The sequence below is a fragment of the Furipterus horrens genome, unplaced genomic scaffold (assembly GCF_987537825.1).
Source record: "Furipterus horrens unplaced genomic scaffold, mFurHor1.1.pri manual_scaffold_3, whole genome shotgun sequence".
Lineage (NCBI taxonomy): Eukaryota > Metazoa > Chordata > Mammalia > Chiroptera > Furipteridae > Furipterus > Furipterus horrens.
The window spans coordinates 208,483,080-208,497,268 of NW_028327173.1; the positions used below are offsets into that span (position 1 = coordinate 208,483,080).

Here is a 14,189-nt window from a genome sequence, read left to right on the forward strand (position 1 = left end):
GCGGGTCTTCGATTACTGTACACTCAGCAGCAGGCTTGCTCACACGCAAGGAGGAAACCAGAGGTGCCCTGGTGCCTACGTGGACGAAACCCAGCAGAACATGGCCTTCTATCTCCATCCCATCTGCCGCTCCAGGCCCAGAACTGGGAAAAACCAAGTTAAAGGCTATTTCCTTCTGAAAGACCTTGCTTCCTCTTCTGGATTGGTGCGACTATCCCTAAAGAAAGTCCTCAAAGCTGTTAACGTCCCCAACAGCGATTTTCAATGCCATGAGACTTTCTAAAACGTGCAATACCTGACGATTTAGTCAGGGGCACTGACCTCTTTTCCCTTAGATTGTCAAAAAAAAAGAAGACAACAGTCAACACAACCAAACTTATACCTATTTTTTGTCAAATGGGCAAAAATATATCTTTGGGGTGCTGCCAAATTTTAGGAGCTACCATAGTTTACGGGCGCCATGAGATGAAGCAGGTTGAAATCGTGGGTCTGGACCGTGAGAAGGGAAGGCAGTCCTCCTATGGGGTTTGTTAGAACTCACAACGGTCAGAGGTGCTTTTGAGCCCAACACCCTCACTTCCCCAACCGGAGACCCAAGGGGACCTGATTCAGGACGCAGAGTCATGTGGGGCCTCTGTCTCCTTCGTTCCCACCCCTGGGTGCCTCACCCAGTGTTCCGGCCAAATGACACTGGACCCCGAGACCTGTCATCCTCAGAGGTTCCTTCTAACCGGCTTGTTCGCAAACCTGGCCGTGTGTGAGAACCACCACTTTTAAAACCCCTGATGCCTGGTTCCCAGCTCCAGAGGTTCCGACAGAAACTGGGCTGGGGCGAGGCATGGGCGCTAACGTTTTTCAAAGCTCCCAAGTGATCCCAGTGAAAAACCAGGACCGACAACCACGGTCCTAAATCCCGCTGGCTCGCAGGCGTGAATAGCGCTCTGTCAGTCGCTCCCGCCATTACTTCCTATCTTCCCAGACATGGATGGGCAGGAGGGGTTGGGTCAGGAGGAAAACAGAGGAAGACCTTTAATTCACCCTTGGCCATAAGCGCTCCATCCCCCACCCTTAAAAGACACAGGAAAGGACAAGGTGTGGAGATCAAGTTAAATGTCCAATTTATTTTTTATAACTTGAAACCAGAACAAACTTGGTTTTGAACAAGCGTACAAATGAAATGGCAGACACATGCTGAACTCAACATTGTGACATTAAGGGGAAAAAAAGAGGCCCAAAATCTTGTACAGAGAATAAAAGGAACAATAAATATTTTACTAAGCCATATTGAAATGACCTCCCGTCATCTCAACATTTTATCCACAATTTTAAAAAAGTGCCTGTTTCTTCAACAGAGCACAAATACCAAGCAATAATAAATAGTTCCAAACTTGTAGTAAAAGACAGAACCTCCAAGTAAACAACAAAAGCTCATACAATAAGTAATAGAAAAGGTAATAAAAATATTTTGCCTTGCCAATACAAATGCTAACAACTGAAATCAATGGGACTTGGCTTTGCAGCACTGAAATACAAAGAGCACCGAAGTCACGGGGTTGCCTGTGTCAAACACAACCTTCGACGGGCTGCCACTTGGGACCAGGACGAAAGGCTGATTTCCTTTACTTTTCACATTTTCCTTACAGTTCAGCCTCCTCCTCTCCCCAGAAAAGACCCTCTCGTGGCAAGTGGCAGGTTCCAGTGGGAGGGGGCAGGGCTACTTGGAACGGGGCTGTGGCAGTGTGGACACCCGCCTGAAGTCGGCAGGGTCGCCCAGGCGGGGGCCTCTCCCAGCAGGTCATCGGCTGGAGTGTTGGCTTTTTAAACAAGAAAGAGAAGCAAAATGCTCTTTTCTCTGCCGTCAGTGGACGGAGACACAATCTTTGTGCTTTAGGATGGCTTAGTCCTGGCTTTCGGGTGACTTGGTGTGAGCAGGTAAGAGCTGGCTACGTTTCTAACTACAAGAGGACCACCTCGGAGGCTGTCCGGTGCCTTACCAGGGCAGCCCAGGGTCTTGGGGTCAAGTGGGCAGGAAACTGACCTCTCAGCTTTACCTACCCACCCACCTCCTCTCACTTAGCCGAAGGTCAGTGGCAAGGAGGAAAGAGCCTATTAGAGAAGCTCCCAGAAGAAGGATTTCTGCATTTGGTAAAGAATGGCCCAAAAGGATGCTTGGTCATACTTTCATAACCTGAACGAAGGGTTTCTTACAGTTCCTGAAATAAAAAAATGGCTTCCTGATATAGGTATTTTTTACTGTCTTATTCCCTCATCCAAAAACTACCACTTTATAATCTTAAAGCTACTTGGCTTTACAAAAAAAAAAAAAAAAAGAGGGAAGGGACAAAGGAGGGAGACAGAAAATAAATTAAAAGGAAAGGAACAGATAACGGACGAAGAGAGGCTGGAGGATGGAGCGGAGACACGAGGAGGGAGAGGGGACTGGGCCAGGCACCCACGCCATCCCAGGGCCTCGGCGTTCGGAACGGACAGGACGCAGGTTTCGGAAAGGAAAGCGGCAGAGCAGGTGAGAGCAGGCAACACTCCCCGCGGGACGGAAGGTCCTGGCCGAGGCGGGGACTCCCTCCTGCAATCCCACTCGCGCTGGTCGCAGCGGCGGACCGCGCCGCCTGGGCCTCGCCGATAGGCCAGCTCCTTTTGTTACATTCTTTGTGTGTTGACCGTCCTGCCAAGGGCGACAGAAAGCTCGGTTTGCCTTTCTTTCTGCGTCAGGGCGGGAGAGGTGGCAGCGGCGGGGCCGCGGAGAAGGAAGATGCTCGCCCGCTCTCTCTCCGGCTGACACCTTACAGATGGCCTCTTAGAGAAAGGGAGGGCTCTGCGAAATGTCACCGACATCTCTACGAAAACTGATTTTTCCACTCATCACAAATAAAGGGTTTCCCCGTCCGGTCTGCTGGGGCCACCTGGGGGGCCTTGGCGCAGGGTTGGGCTGCGGGCAGAGGGAAGTCAGCTCCAACATTCCTTCGTGCCGGCCAATTCCGTCAAAAATATACACAAGTAAAATGACTCGGGGACCAAAGCATTTCACTGCTTGCTTTTGTTTCTTCTCCTCAAAGGTTGTCAAACAACCCTTTTTCTCCTGTACAATAGGACTTAACATACAAATTTTTTTTTTTTTGCAATATTTTATCCTGCCAAATTAAAAAAATATATTATGGCAGCCTGTATGTTTTTGTGTTTTTTTTTTTCTTTTTATTTCCAAATTCACTAACAAAAAGGTACATTAAATCCCTTTAAAAGGACAAGCTTACAGTTAAAAAATTACAAGCTCCAGTAAAAATACAGCAAGTGCCTACATCATATGAACCAACCAATATATCCATTCCAGAGGGGGGCGGGAAGAGAAAAATAAGTACAGGTCAGAAATGTGATTTTTTTTTTTTTCTGCAAAGCAATAACAATATTAAGCACTTTTTTTCTACATACTTTTTCTACATGGTGTAGCAATCCCCTTTTAATCCCCAAATACAAGTTTCTATACATTTTTTTGAAATAAAAATTCAACACCCAAGGCAGAAAAGAATTTACTAAAACTCCGACTTACAGTTACTGCGACAAGAACAAATTTATAGACCCACCATTTAAATTTTACTGCAACATTTTCAAGGAAAAGAAAAAAAGTTTTTTTTTTTCTTGTTTTGTAAAATGCCCAGGCAGTCTCGATTATTACAAATACTGGTCCACTTTTACAGTAATCAAGAAATTTTAATATATATAATATATACTAAAACCCCGTCACCAAAAGAAAACAATATACACGCAGCCACTGTGGCATTTTTTTTTAATAACCTATTAAGCAAACTTTGAAAGAAAAAAAAAAGGATCTCTCCAACACACATACACACAATTTTTTTACCCTTGTATGTATCCAATACTGTAAACGTATTTTTAAGACAGAGTGCACTAAATTTAACTTTAGGAAAAAAAAAATGAGCCATTGTTCCTGAATTGTTTTTTTGTTTTGTTGTTTTGTTTTTCATTCAACGCTATCAACTTGTAACTTGTGTCACGTGAGTTTTAATTCAGCAGTAAGTCACCTCCACTCCACCCCTAAGCAGCGTTGTCCCATAAACAAAAAGGGGCTGAGGACCGGTCGCTAACAGTGGGTGGCCACGGTTGTGCTGGGTTTATTTCTTCATTTCATTGGGTCTTATGGCATTTTCATGTCCTCTATTTTCAACCAGGAATTTTTAAAATTTATTTAAAGGAAATGTGGCTTTGTTTGTGTCTAAAGAATGTACTTTTCTTGTCTTACTGTTTTAAAAAAGTCTTTTTGTTTCAAAAAAAAAAAAGTTTTGCATTTGTCTCAAGAGACTGAAATAGGAAGATCAGTTTTCAAGGCACTCACATCAGATCGATGGGCAGTAGAAAAACTGTCCAATAAGTTATTATTTTCCTTGGTTCTTTATAGTGCCAGTATTGTGAATGCCACGCTTAGCAACACTGACACTCGATCTCAGCCGTCCCTTCCAGTTGAACCCACCTCTGGGCCAAAGAGAAGACTATGTTGCAATTTCTTGTTTAGAAGCCATTTAATTTAAATGCAAACAAAAGCTTTAAAGTGCGGGTCAACGGAATTCAAAAGTCTAATCTCAACGGTCCAATGCTTAGTACCTTCGAACCTAACGGGATAGAAGAGGGGAAAAATTGGGAAGTAGCGCTGGGCACCTTCAGATGAAACTCTTTTTCTCTGCTCTTCCTGGAAAAGGGAGCAGAAATTCACGAGATTTCCCCGCCCCTGTCCATACAATGTCATCAGTGTGCGTGACATGAGAACACTAGCTTCCCTTAGTTCACCATCAGGGCACTTGTCTGCTTGAGAAATGATCAACAATTATCATGTGTAGCAACGTAGGATGTGGGATTTTCGTGGTGAGGGTGATAAAAAGGGCAGGGGGTGGGGGGGAGCTGCCAAGCCAGAAGAAGCCTGAAAGAACACTGCTGGTTTCTTCTTTTCTGTATCAATGCAGGCCACGACCACCAGCCCCTAAAACAGTACCCTCAGCCCGTTTTATTTAGCCTGTTCTACAGCAAAATGGCCAAGATGGCATCCCAGAGCACACCCGCATTTCCAGAAGGGGAGAGTATCTGCTGGAATGCACCATCTTAGGATTCTCTAGGCCATTTCCCCAGGGAGCCTTCAAAAACTCTTATTTCTCTGGCAGTGCTGAGTTTTCGGGGCCCCTTTCCCCCACCACTCCAAGTTCCCCTCTTAGAATGAATGGAAAGGTTCAAATGAACACAGAAAAGGCCTCTGTTGCTGAGGACATCATCAGTGCTACATCTCCACTCCAATTCTGAAACAAAGTGCTACAACTTTAGATTGTTATCCGCTGTACATACCCCCCCCCACACAAAAAAAAAAAAAAAAAAAAAAAAACGCATGCCACTTTTTATTTCAGGACAAAAAAAAAAAAAAAGTAAACAACTTTAAAAGTCATTTAAGTGTTGGCTTCTTCACAAGAAATTACACATGCTTAGCTTAAATTTCAAAAAAGCAGCGCCCTCCCCCCAAAATTATAATTTAAAAGATATGCTTCCCCTCTACATTGCTTGCGAGTCATTGCTCAGGCTACTACTGGGATAAAAAAAAAAAAAATGAAGAAGGGATGGATACCCAACAGAATCTTTTAAAGGAATTTAAACAGAAAGAATAATAATAAAAAGTACCTGCACATGCCAAAAAATTACAAAACCCAATAAATACAGAAATTATTGCACAGTTAAAAGGCTCCACAATTTTGACTGCCTTAACAACCCTCGGGTTTCCCTAGGACTTCGCAGACACGGGTCAGGTTGGAGGGCCACCTCCCCTGGGCCCCGGGAGGGGAGGGGGGGCCCACGTGGGATGCTCAATGGCGGTGACACGGAGGCAAGTGTCAGGTCAGCATTCTGTCGCTTGGCAACGGTTCCACTGTACAGGTGCGGGGTGCCCGACCACGCGCGCCCGCGCGCCCACGCGCTTAGCTCCTCTCGGCCTGCTCGATTTTGACGTCGTTAGTCAGCAAGTGCTCGCCGTGCCACTTTTTCATGTGTTTCTCCAGGGTGCTGTAGACGCTGAAGGGCATCTGGCAGATGTCGCAGCGGTACACCTCCTTGCCGATCTGCCCGTGCGTCTTCATGTGGCGCGTGAGCTTGCTGCTCTGCGCGCACGCGTAGTTGCACAGCTCGCATTTGTAAGGCCGCTCGCCGGTGTGGCTCCGCCGGTGCACCGTCAGGTTGCTGCAGTTCTTGAACACCTTGCCGCAGTACTCGCACGTGTCGCTGCGGCGGCCCTCCTTGGAGCTCGGCCGCCCGGGGCCCGGGCCGCCCAGGTGCGGCGTGCTGCCGCCGCTGGCCGTGCCGCTGCGGCCCGACAGGCCGCCGTCCAGCAGGTCCCCGGGCGGCGTGGAGAAGCGCAGGCTGCCGTTCTCGGACGAGTGCTCGGACGACGTGGCGAAGGGCGACTGGCGCGCGTCCGTGAAGCCCAGGAAGGGGTCCTTCATGAAGTGCCGCGACGCGGCGTAGCCCACCAGCCACTGCGAGTACACGTTCTCCGTGGGGATGAGCGCGGCGGGCGGCAGCTCCAGGTCCTTCTCCACCTTGATGCGCTTCGCGGCGCTGTTGAGCCCGGGGCTGGGCAGCGGCGCCGGCTTCCGCGGGAAGAGGCCGGGGAAGGGCTCGGCGCCCGGCGCGAAGCCGCCGCCGCCACGCCCGTTGACCGCGCCGCCGCCCGGGCCCGCGTCCCCGCAGCCGCCCGCGTCGTCGTCCTCGCCCGGGTCGCCCGCCGCGCGCTTCAGGAAGGCGCCGCGCTTCTGCTTGTCGGCCAGCAGGTCGCCGTACTGCGGCAGCGCGCCCAGGCCCACGTTCTCCATGACCTTGCCCAGCACCAGCGCCTTCTCGTCGGCCAGCGCCTTGGCCGCGCCGCCCACCCCGGCCGCGCCCGGGACCCCGGGCACCCCCGCGCCGCCGCCGTTCTCCCGGTTGCGGCTCAGCTCCGAGTCCATGCTGAAGCTCGACTCGGGCCGGCTCTCGTTCTCCAGCAGCAGCTCCTCCTCCTCCTCCTCCTCCTCCTCGTCGTCCTCCTCGGGCTCGGGCCCCAGCGACGGGTCGCTCTCGTGGTGGCGGAAGTCGCCGCCCGCCTTGAGCCCCTCGCCGGCCAGCTCGCTGGTGCCGGGCTCCGGGGAGCTGGCGGCCGAGAGCCCGTCGTCGGAGCGGCCGGCCAGCGAGCCGGCCTTGTGCATGTGCGTCTTCATGTGGCGCTTGAGCTTGCTCGCCTGCGAGCACGCGTGGTCGCACAGCTGGCACTTGTAGGGCTTCTCGCCCGTGTGGCTGCGCCGGTGCACGATGAGATTGCTCTGGAACTTGAAGGTCTTGCCGCAGAACTCGCACGACTTGCTCTTGGCCGGCGGCTGGGGCGGTGGCGTGCCGCCGGGGGCCATGGTTGGCAGCGGCGGCGTGCTCAGGAACGGGGACTTGGGGCTGGGCTGGAAGGGGTTCAGGAGCCGGTGCATAGGGTTACTGCGGCCCGGGGACACGGGCGGCGGCGTGGAGCTGTTGCCCGCCAGCTCGCGCAGCCGCCGGGAGAAGTCCATGGCGGGCGAGTCGATGGCCATGGGGTTCAGGCGCATGACTCGGTCGAAGGCACTGGGGTGCTGGGCGACGAGCCCCATCTCCTCGGCACTGAGGCGGTGCGGGTCCAGGTGGTGGCGCGGCGGCGGGCTGAAGAGGGGCGGCGTGCCCGGCAGGCGGCCCTCGCCGAAGCCCGGGTGGTCCCGCAGGATGGGGCCCGTCATGCGCAGCAAGCTGAAGGGGTTGCTGTCGCCCAGGAAATTCATGAGCGGGGACTGGGCCACGGCCTCGGGCCCCAGCGGCGGCGGGATGGTGAGCCGCGGCGTGAGCGAGCTGCTGGCCGGCCCGGGCTCCAGGTAGATGCGGAAGCCGTGCGTGTTCTGCGCGTGCTGCAGCAGGAACCACGCGCTGTTGAAGGGCTGCTTGCATGTTGTGCAAATGTAGCTGGAAGGCTCATCTTTACCTGGGGACACACACGGACAGAAAGGCAGAGAAGAGAGCGTGAGAAGCCGCGCGGGGCGAGCGTACCGCGGGGCCGCCCACCGGAGAGCGTGTAAGTGGGCGGCCCAGGCTGCGCTGTGGCAGGCCCTCGGGCCAGGCCGCATGCGCTCCAGCCACCTGCGGGCTTCTGCCGGCCGTGTGGACGGGGGGCCCAGGCAAAGCCCTGGCCCGCTACCCGACCCCAGGCAGTCACCTGAATGCCGCAGACCCCAGTTTGCACCCCTGAAGAAAAGGAATCCTTATTCCCATTAGTTTAGAATCCAGGGGAGACATATTTGTGAGCAGGCCTGATTCCAAGAACAGGGGTGATTATCAGGCTTGGACCGTGGAAGAGAGAGCCCAGGCCACACCGGGCACCTGGCAACTGTCAGGCCAAGACATGACTGACATCTAGACCCTGAGAATTCTGTGTCATGGGAGCTGTCCTGTGCATGCTAGGATGTTCAGCAGCGCGTCCCTGGCCTCTCCCCACTAGAAGCCACGAGCACCCCCCACGGCCCCAGTCACTAAGATCAAAAATCTCTCCAGGCATTACCCAATGTCCCCTGGGAGGCAGCACCAACCCCCACCCCCGGCTCACCCTTCTGAGCACCACCAACGATAAGGTAATATCTGATCCAAGGACATTCTGAAAACATAAGGCAATCTGAATCACCTTACACACACTTTGTAAAGTGAAATGGCTGATACCCCTGAATCGTTTGGGATTTTAGCTACAGAAAATTTTGCGGGTTCCTACATCATCATCGGTGCAGAAAGCACTGTCAAATTGAAACACGGATATGTAGGAGCAAAAGGAACTTAGCATGTCTGAAGACCACCACTGTGTGATGGGTGCCCTAGCGTGACCTCACACACACGCCCTAACCACTGTGTGGGATCTGGCCTCCACAGACCCTCCAGGAGGGGGAAAGGCCAGGAGGCCCCTGGCCTACATGAAGTCCTTTACCAGAACATTAACTGAATGAAAGAATGTCAAGTCGGACAGAGCAGTCAGGATGAAGGGCAGCAAGCATGGATTTGTTAGATACTGGCTCTGGTGACATTGGGAACAAGCCGTCATGAACCCAGGTGGCACTGAACCCAAGGTCATGGTCTTGTCCATCATTGGAGCAATCATAAAATGGAGGCCACACGTTTCATCCAGAACCCGTCCTGCGGCTCCCCTCCTCAGCCTGCGGGGGGAAGCCGGCTGCTTCTCCAGTCTGAACCTCTCCTCACGCTTTACGTAAACAGGACGGGTGCAGGCAGGCCCTGCCCTCTGACACTGGATTCACTCACTGGCCAGGAAGGAACAGGACAAGAGATCACAGCCACAGTCTTGAAGAACCCATTTTCTCCTTCCAAACTTCCCTGTACCTGGGAGATTGTAACCCTCATAAAGCACGGCAGCCCCAAACTCCCTGGTGACCAGAACCAACATTAGGTAGTTGACACGAGGTCCCGCAGGATGCCGAGCCAAGATGACAGTCCCTCATCTCGGCCTGTCCCCGGTATCCATGTAAGGGCTTCTGAAATCCCATGGTGAGACGTATTTCTTGTTTTCCACCCATGAATTATATTTCTGGGAGGCTGCACCCTTAGCAGTAAAAACCCAGCGACTCGGGGACCGAATGCTATGAATTCCATACAGGTAGGTGAGGCAGGACAGCTCCCGAGGGGCCGGGGCTTCCAAGCCACACGAGGCGGGCAATGTCCCAGAAGAGCGCTGGGCCATCGGGGGGGCAGGGTGTGGATTCTCCCAGACCACACACCAGCGGGGCCAGAGCACCCACCTCCGGAAACCAAGGGCATGCCCTCCAGGCTCGCTGTCCTGTTGGGGTCCCTTCACCGTCGTCCCCTCCGCTGTGTCTGTGTTTGGGGGTAAAGAGACCACTGAGAAGGGAGGACAGAGAGAAAGGAAGAACTCTGGCACTCGGCTTCACCTCGCTTTTAAAAACAGCTCAAGGAGAACTTCCGAGTGAGTGATTTCCTTTCTCCGGGGTGTCTGGGTAACTTCCTTCTCCCAGTGTGTCTGGATAATTCAGTTCCTCATGCTGGGACCCAAGGAGAATTCTCCCCACCTGGAAAGCGCGGGGTGGGGGTGGGGGGGTCTTCCCAAGGCCCCCGGGCAGCCTGAGTTTCACCCGCAGCCCAGAGCTCCCTCTCTGCATGCCACTCAGCCAGCAGAGGAAGTGCCGCACCGTCTCCTGTCCTCAGCTTCTTAGTTAGCGTGCGTGGGGAGCAGACCTGCACCTCTGACCGTCTCACAGGAAAGCTGGCCAGAAGCCACATTTAGAGTCCTCCTCACACCCTCTTCCGGAGCGAGGCAGGATAAAGAAGCAGTAAATAAGAAGCAGATAAATAAAGGCCCCTTTTCTGACACAGACGCTAATAAGACCAATGAAGTGGTACGTCCTACAAGGTCATTCATCTTCAGATCAGAGAGTGCTTCTGTGCCCTTCGCCTCAGCTTCGGCCACTGCGGTCCATCCAGTGACGGCACGCAGCGCTGCGGAGCTTCGCGTTTCTCAGTGGGACCCCCACCCGCCCTGCACCCCCAGCCCAGTCTCTCTTTTCACCATCTCCATTTCCTTGGGTACCTCCAGAGCACTTCCTGATGCTTGTTCTGTTGGCCACACATTTTCTAGGAAGTTCTATTGCTCGTGAGGAATGCGCTAGCAAAAGAGAATTCAAAATTCCTAGGCAGGCCAGGAAGGAAGACTGCTCTACTGTCGAAATGGCCGATGGAAACATTTTTTAAAAATAAAACTCAAAATGGCAGCTGCTCGGAAACGTGAAGCTCCATGTTCCAAATATGTAGCTCAGATGTTTCCACTTCTTGTTTTTTAAAAAAGAGGGAAAGACCGTTGCAAATATCCAACAGGGAGCCGCCGAGGGAGGAAGTTACCTGCCCATAATTCACCATCAGGCGTCTCCATCCAATCGGATTTCGGGGCCATTTGCCGTGCCAGGGAGAGCTCTTTCTTTTCCTGCACCCCGAAACCACTCAGGTTCCTGGACTCCCCTCCTCATGGTGGCTACAGTCCCTGCTGGTGCCGACCTGACAGCTTCTGATTTTTAAAACCTTTCCCGGCCTTCAAAGGCCCTCCCTAGACCACTCTCTTTCCACTCTACCACTCTTTCCTTTTTTAATAAAACGCTCATTTCCACATTACCGCTTCATGGTCCCCTCTTGCCTCCACGTAGCCTTGAGCCCTGGGGCCGCTCACTTTTAAGAACCAAACAATATCAGAAAGTCTTTGAGAGCCGTTTGGAACGTTTCCATTCGAAAACTCGCTAAACGGGTTAAACCGTAGCTCCCAGAGTCGCGATGGCTCCTTTGTACAGGCAGCGGGAGAGCCTGGGTCAGAGGGCTGACCCCGCTCCTTCCCGGGACCAGAGGCTTCCTCCTCGTCACCCTGTCCTGCAGCTCAGCGCCACCTGCCCCAGTGAACCGGAGTCCGCACGAGGTGAGGTCATCTCCAGTGGCCCTGGACAGGCTGCTAAGGTCGCGAACGGATGCGTCAATTATTGTGAAGTGACGTTCCCAGCCACATGAAACTCGGCCTACAGACCTAAAAATGTCAGCTGCATGTGAGGCGCTACGACATCAGGCTTGGCGACTCGGAGCCTGGGACCCGCCTCCTTCCTTGCTTCCTTCCTTCCTCAGACCTTTTTAACAGCAGCTGGCAGGAGCTCACACTAAATCTTTGCTCCACAGGCTCTAAAGGGAGCCCCTTGTGTTTTTCCCAAGCTCAAACCCCTCTCTGTGATCTCCTGGGAATAAGATGGCAGGGTGGGTGCATACCTCTTCCCAGCAGAGTCCTTACGCTCTCTGAGCCTCGATTTCCTCCTCAGCAGAATGGACACAACAGACCAGGGGGACCAGGTGCGACCCTGTGTGGACACACCCCGTGAAAGTGCACAGTGCTACGCACACGTTACGGTTTGGGTGTTGCGCGATTTGTTTTTTATAATCCATCTCGTACCCAGCACTGGGCGTTTTGGGGTGCCTTTCTGTGTAGCTCTGGCAGTAGCAGACCGACCCCTGGAGGAATCCTAATGCAGCCCACCCAAGGCATTAGAGGTTCCAGGGAAGCTGAAACTTGCAAATGCCGAGGAAACATCCTTTTTTATTGTGACGTTTGGGAAGAGACACACAACTGGACTCCTGCAATGAAATGCTACCCTCCCTCTGCTATTAAGTTTTTTTTCTTTTTAATGAGCATCTCAATAATTTCCTCCTCATTATCCCAGTAACTCCAGTAATACCAATAAAGGTGATAGGGATGTTCAATAAAAAGCACCGCTTTAACTGAGTTCTTATTATTCGGTCAGAAGGCCATCACTGAGGACATGGGTTTAATCGGCCGCCTCCTCAGGCCGCACGACACCGGCGGAAGGGCATCCTGCCCGCAGGAGACAGCGGCTCCGTGCTGCTGGAGAGGGAGCAAGGGGACACTGCCTCCCAGCTCAAGCGGGGCCCGGCTCATACGCTGCCGCTGTCCTCCAACAGCTGGAGGCGGACGTGTGAACCCTGCCGCTGGGACGTGAGCACTGGGTCTTGGCCCTCTGCAGTGTGCAGGGCGCTGTACAGCTGGGTTGGCACTTCCGCGTGCCCTGGCCATTTCCAGCTGCTCCCAGGGCCTCTGGGGGAGGCCAGGCGACTACATTCCTGCTGGCAGGTGACAGAGCTCAGAGTCCCCTAGCCAGCAGGGGAAGGGCCTCGTCCCTTGTCAGGCTCTTGACCCCAGGCCCCACCCAGGGACAGGTCACTACCTCTACACAATGAAAACAGCCGAGAGAGACACACAGAGAGAGAGGTTCTCCTGCTGCCCTCTGTGTGTCCTCCCAGGAGGTACATCCATTGTCCTCTGATGGGACCCGGTCCGGTCCCCACAGGCCTAGCTCCTGGAGGGGAGACCTTTCCCAGAGCTACTGCGCCTGCAGGTGGCAACACCTCAGCACCTGGCGGAGAGGCCATGAGACGCCAGGCAGCCCGATCAGGAGCAGGAAGCTGGGTCCCAGGGTCCCCTGTGGCAGGCCCCTCCCCCTCGCCAAACCTCACGGTGTCTGGTGTCCAAAGAAACAGCCGGGGTCTCTGACTCACCACCCAGCCCTCCAAAATGAGAATAATTATTATCGCTCTTATCCCTGAGATGGCTAGACCTCATCTTAGCAAGTTTTTAAAACACTGTTTTCTCTTTCAGGGTCCCAGAGAGAAAATGGTCACATGGCGGGGTAGGGGTGAGAGGGTGGGTCTTTGTAAGTTTCCTGTTTGTGTTGTTTTCGAACACAGAGTCCAGGAACTCTCCCAACCACTGACCATCGCTGCTGGTTCTGAATGCAGTCCCTCAAAGCTCAGCCTTGAAGAGAGGCGGCCCTGGGGAATCCCAGCAGCAGCAGTAACAATAACCCACGATTAAACCCTCACCCCCCGCCTGCGGCGGCTAGCGCGCGGCGCCCGACGACCCCCGAGGCCGGAGCTGGCACCAGCACCATTTCACAGAGGAGCAAAGTGAGGAGCGGAGGAGAACGCGAGCTGCCGGAAGCCTGAGGGTTGCGCCGGACTCGAAAGAGCCTGACCAGGAGAAAACCGTGTGCCGACCTGCGTGGGGAGTGGGGCGGCCGTGCGCACCCCGGTATTCACCCTCTGCTTCTGGCCCACGTGCTAACGAAAACGTGGAGTGGCGCTGCTTTGGGCTAGAACTGCAGTCAGTAACTCAGAGAAATCATGCTCACCATCTCAGGGACAAGTAACAGACGCCCTTTGCTGGGTGGTGGAGGTGCTGGGGAGCACTATTCCGGCTAATAAACGGTCTCCCTGGTGACGGAGCACTGAGCCGGCCTCCTCTGATGGGGCCCACACCCCTCCACCTGCGCCGGTGGCAGACTTTACCAATCCATCCCTGCACACTCCCTCCAGGCTCAGAATCATCCTCAACGCTGCCCTCCAGAGAGCCATGGCCGCATAGGGGGTGCCGCTGCCTCTTTGCTGGCCCGGGGCCTCAGTGCACATGGGCGACCAGGGCAGATAGGGCTGAACACACCAGGGAACAGCATGTGTCCTGCTGAGAGCTAGGAGCGCGCCTGCCTCTCATTCATTTACTGAGCAAATAGGGGATGGGGCCTCTGACC

The 14,189-nt window shown here is 53.6% G+C and overlaps 1 protein-coding gene across 2 annotated transcripts in view; it reads right to left on the reverse strand.

Moving 5' to 3' along the window:
- Window positions 1-5,450: 5,450 nt before the first annotated feature.
- BCL11B (BCL11 transcription factor B) overlaps window positions 5,451-14,189 on the reverse strand; it is an 88,036-nt gene continuing 79,297 nt past the window's right edge. For both annotated transcript variants that reach the window (XM_090271375.1, XM_090271374.1), the window contains one exon: window positions 5,451-8,032. In XM_090271375.1, the coding sequence (XP_090127501.1) occupies window positions 5,982-8,032 (2,051 nt within the window). In that variant the 3' untranslated portion in view covers window positions 5,451-5,981. The remainder of the gene's footprint in view (window positions 8,033-14,189) is intronic.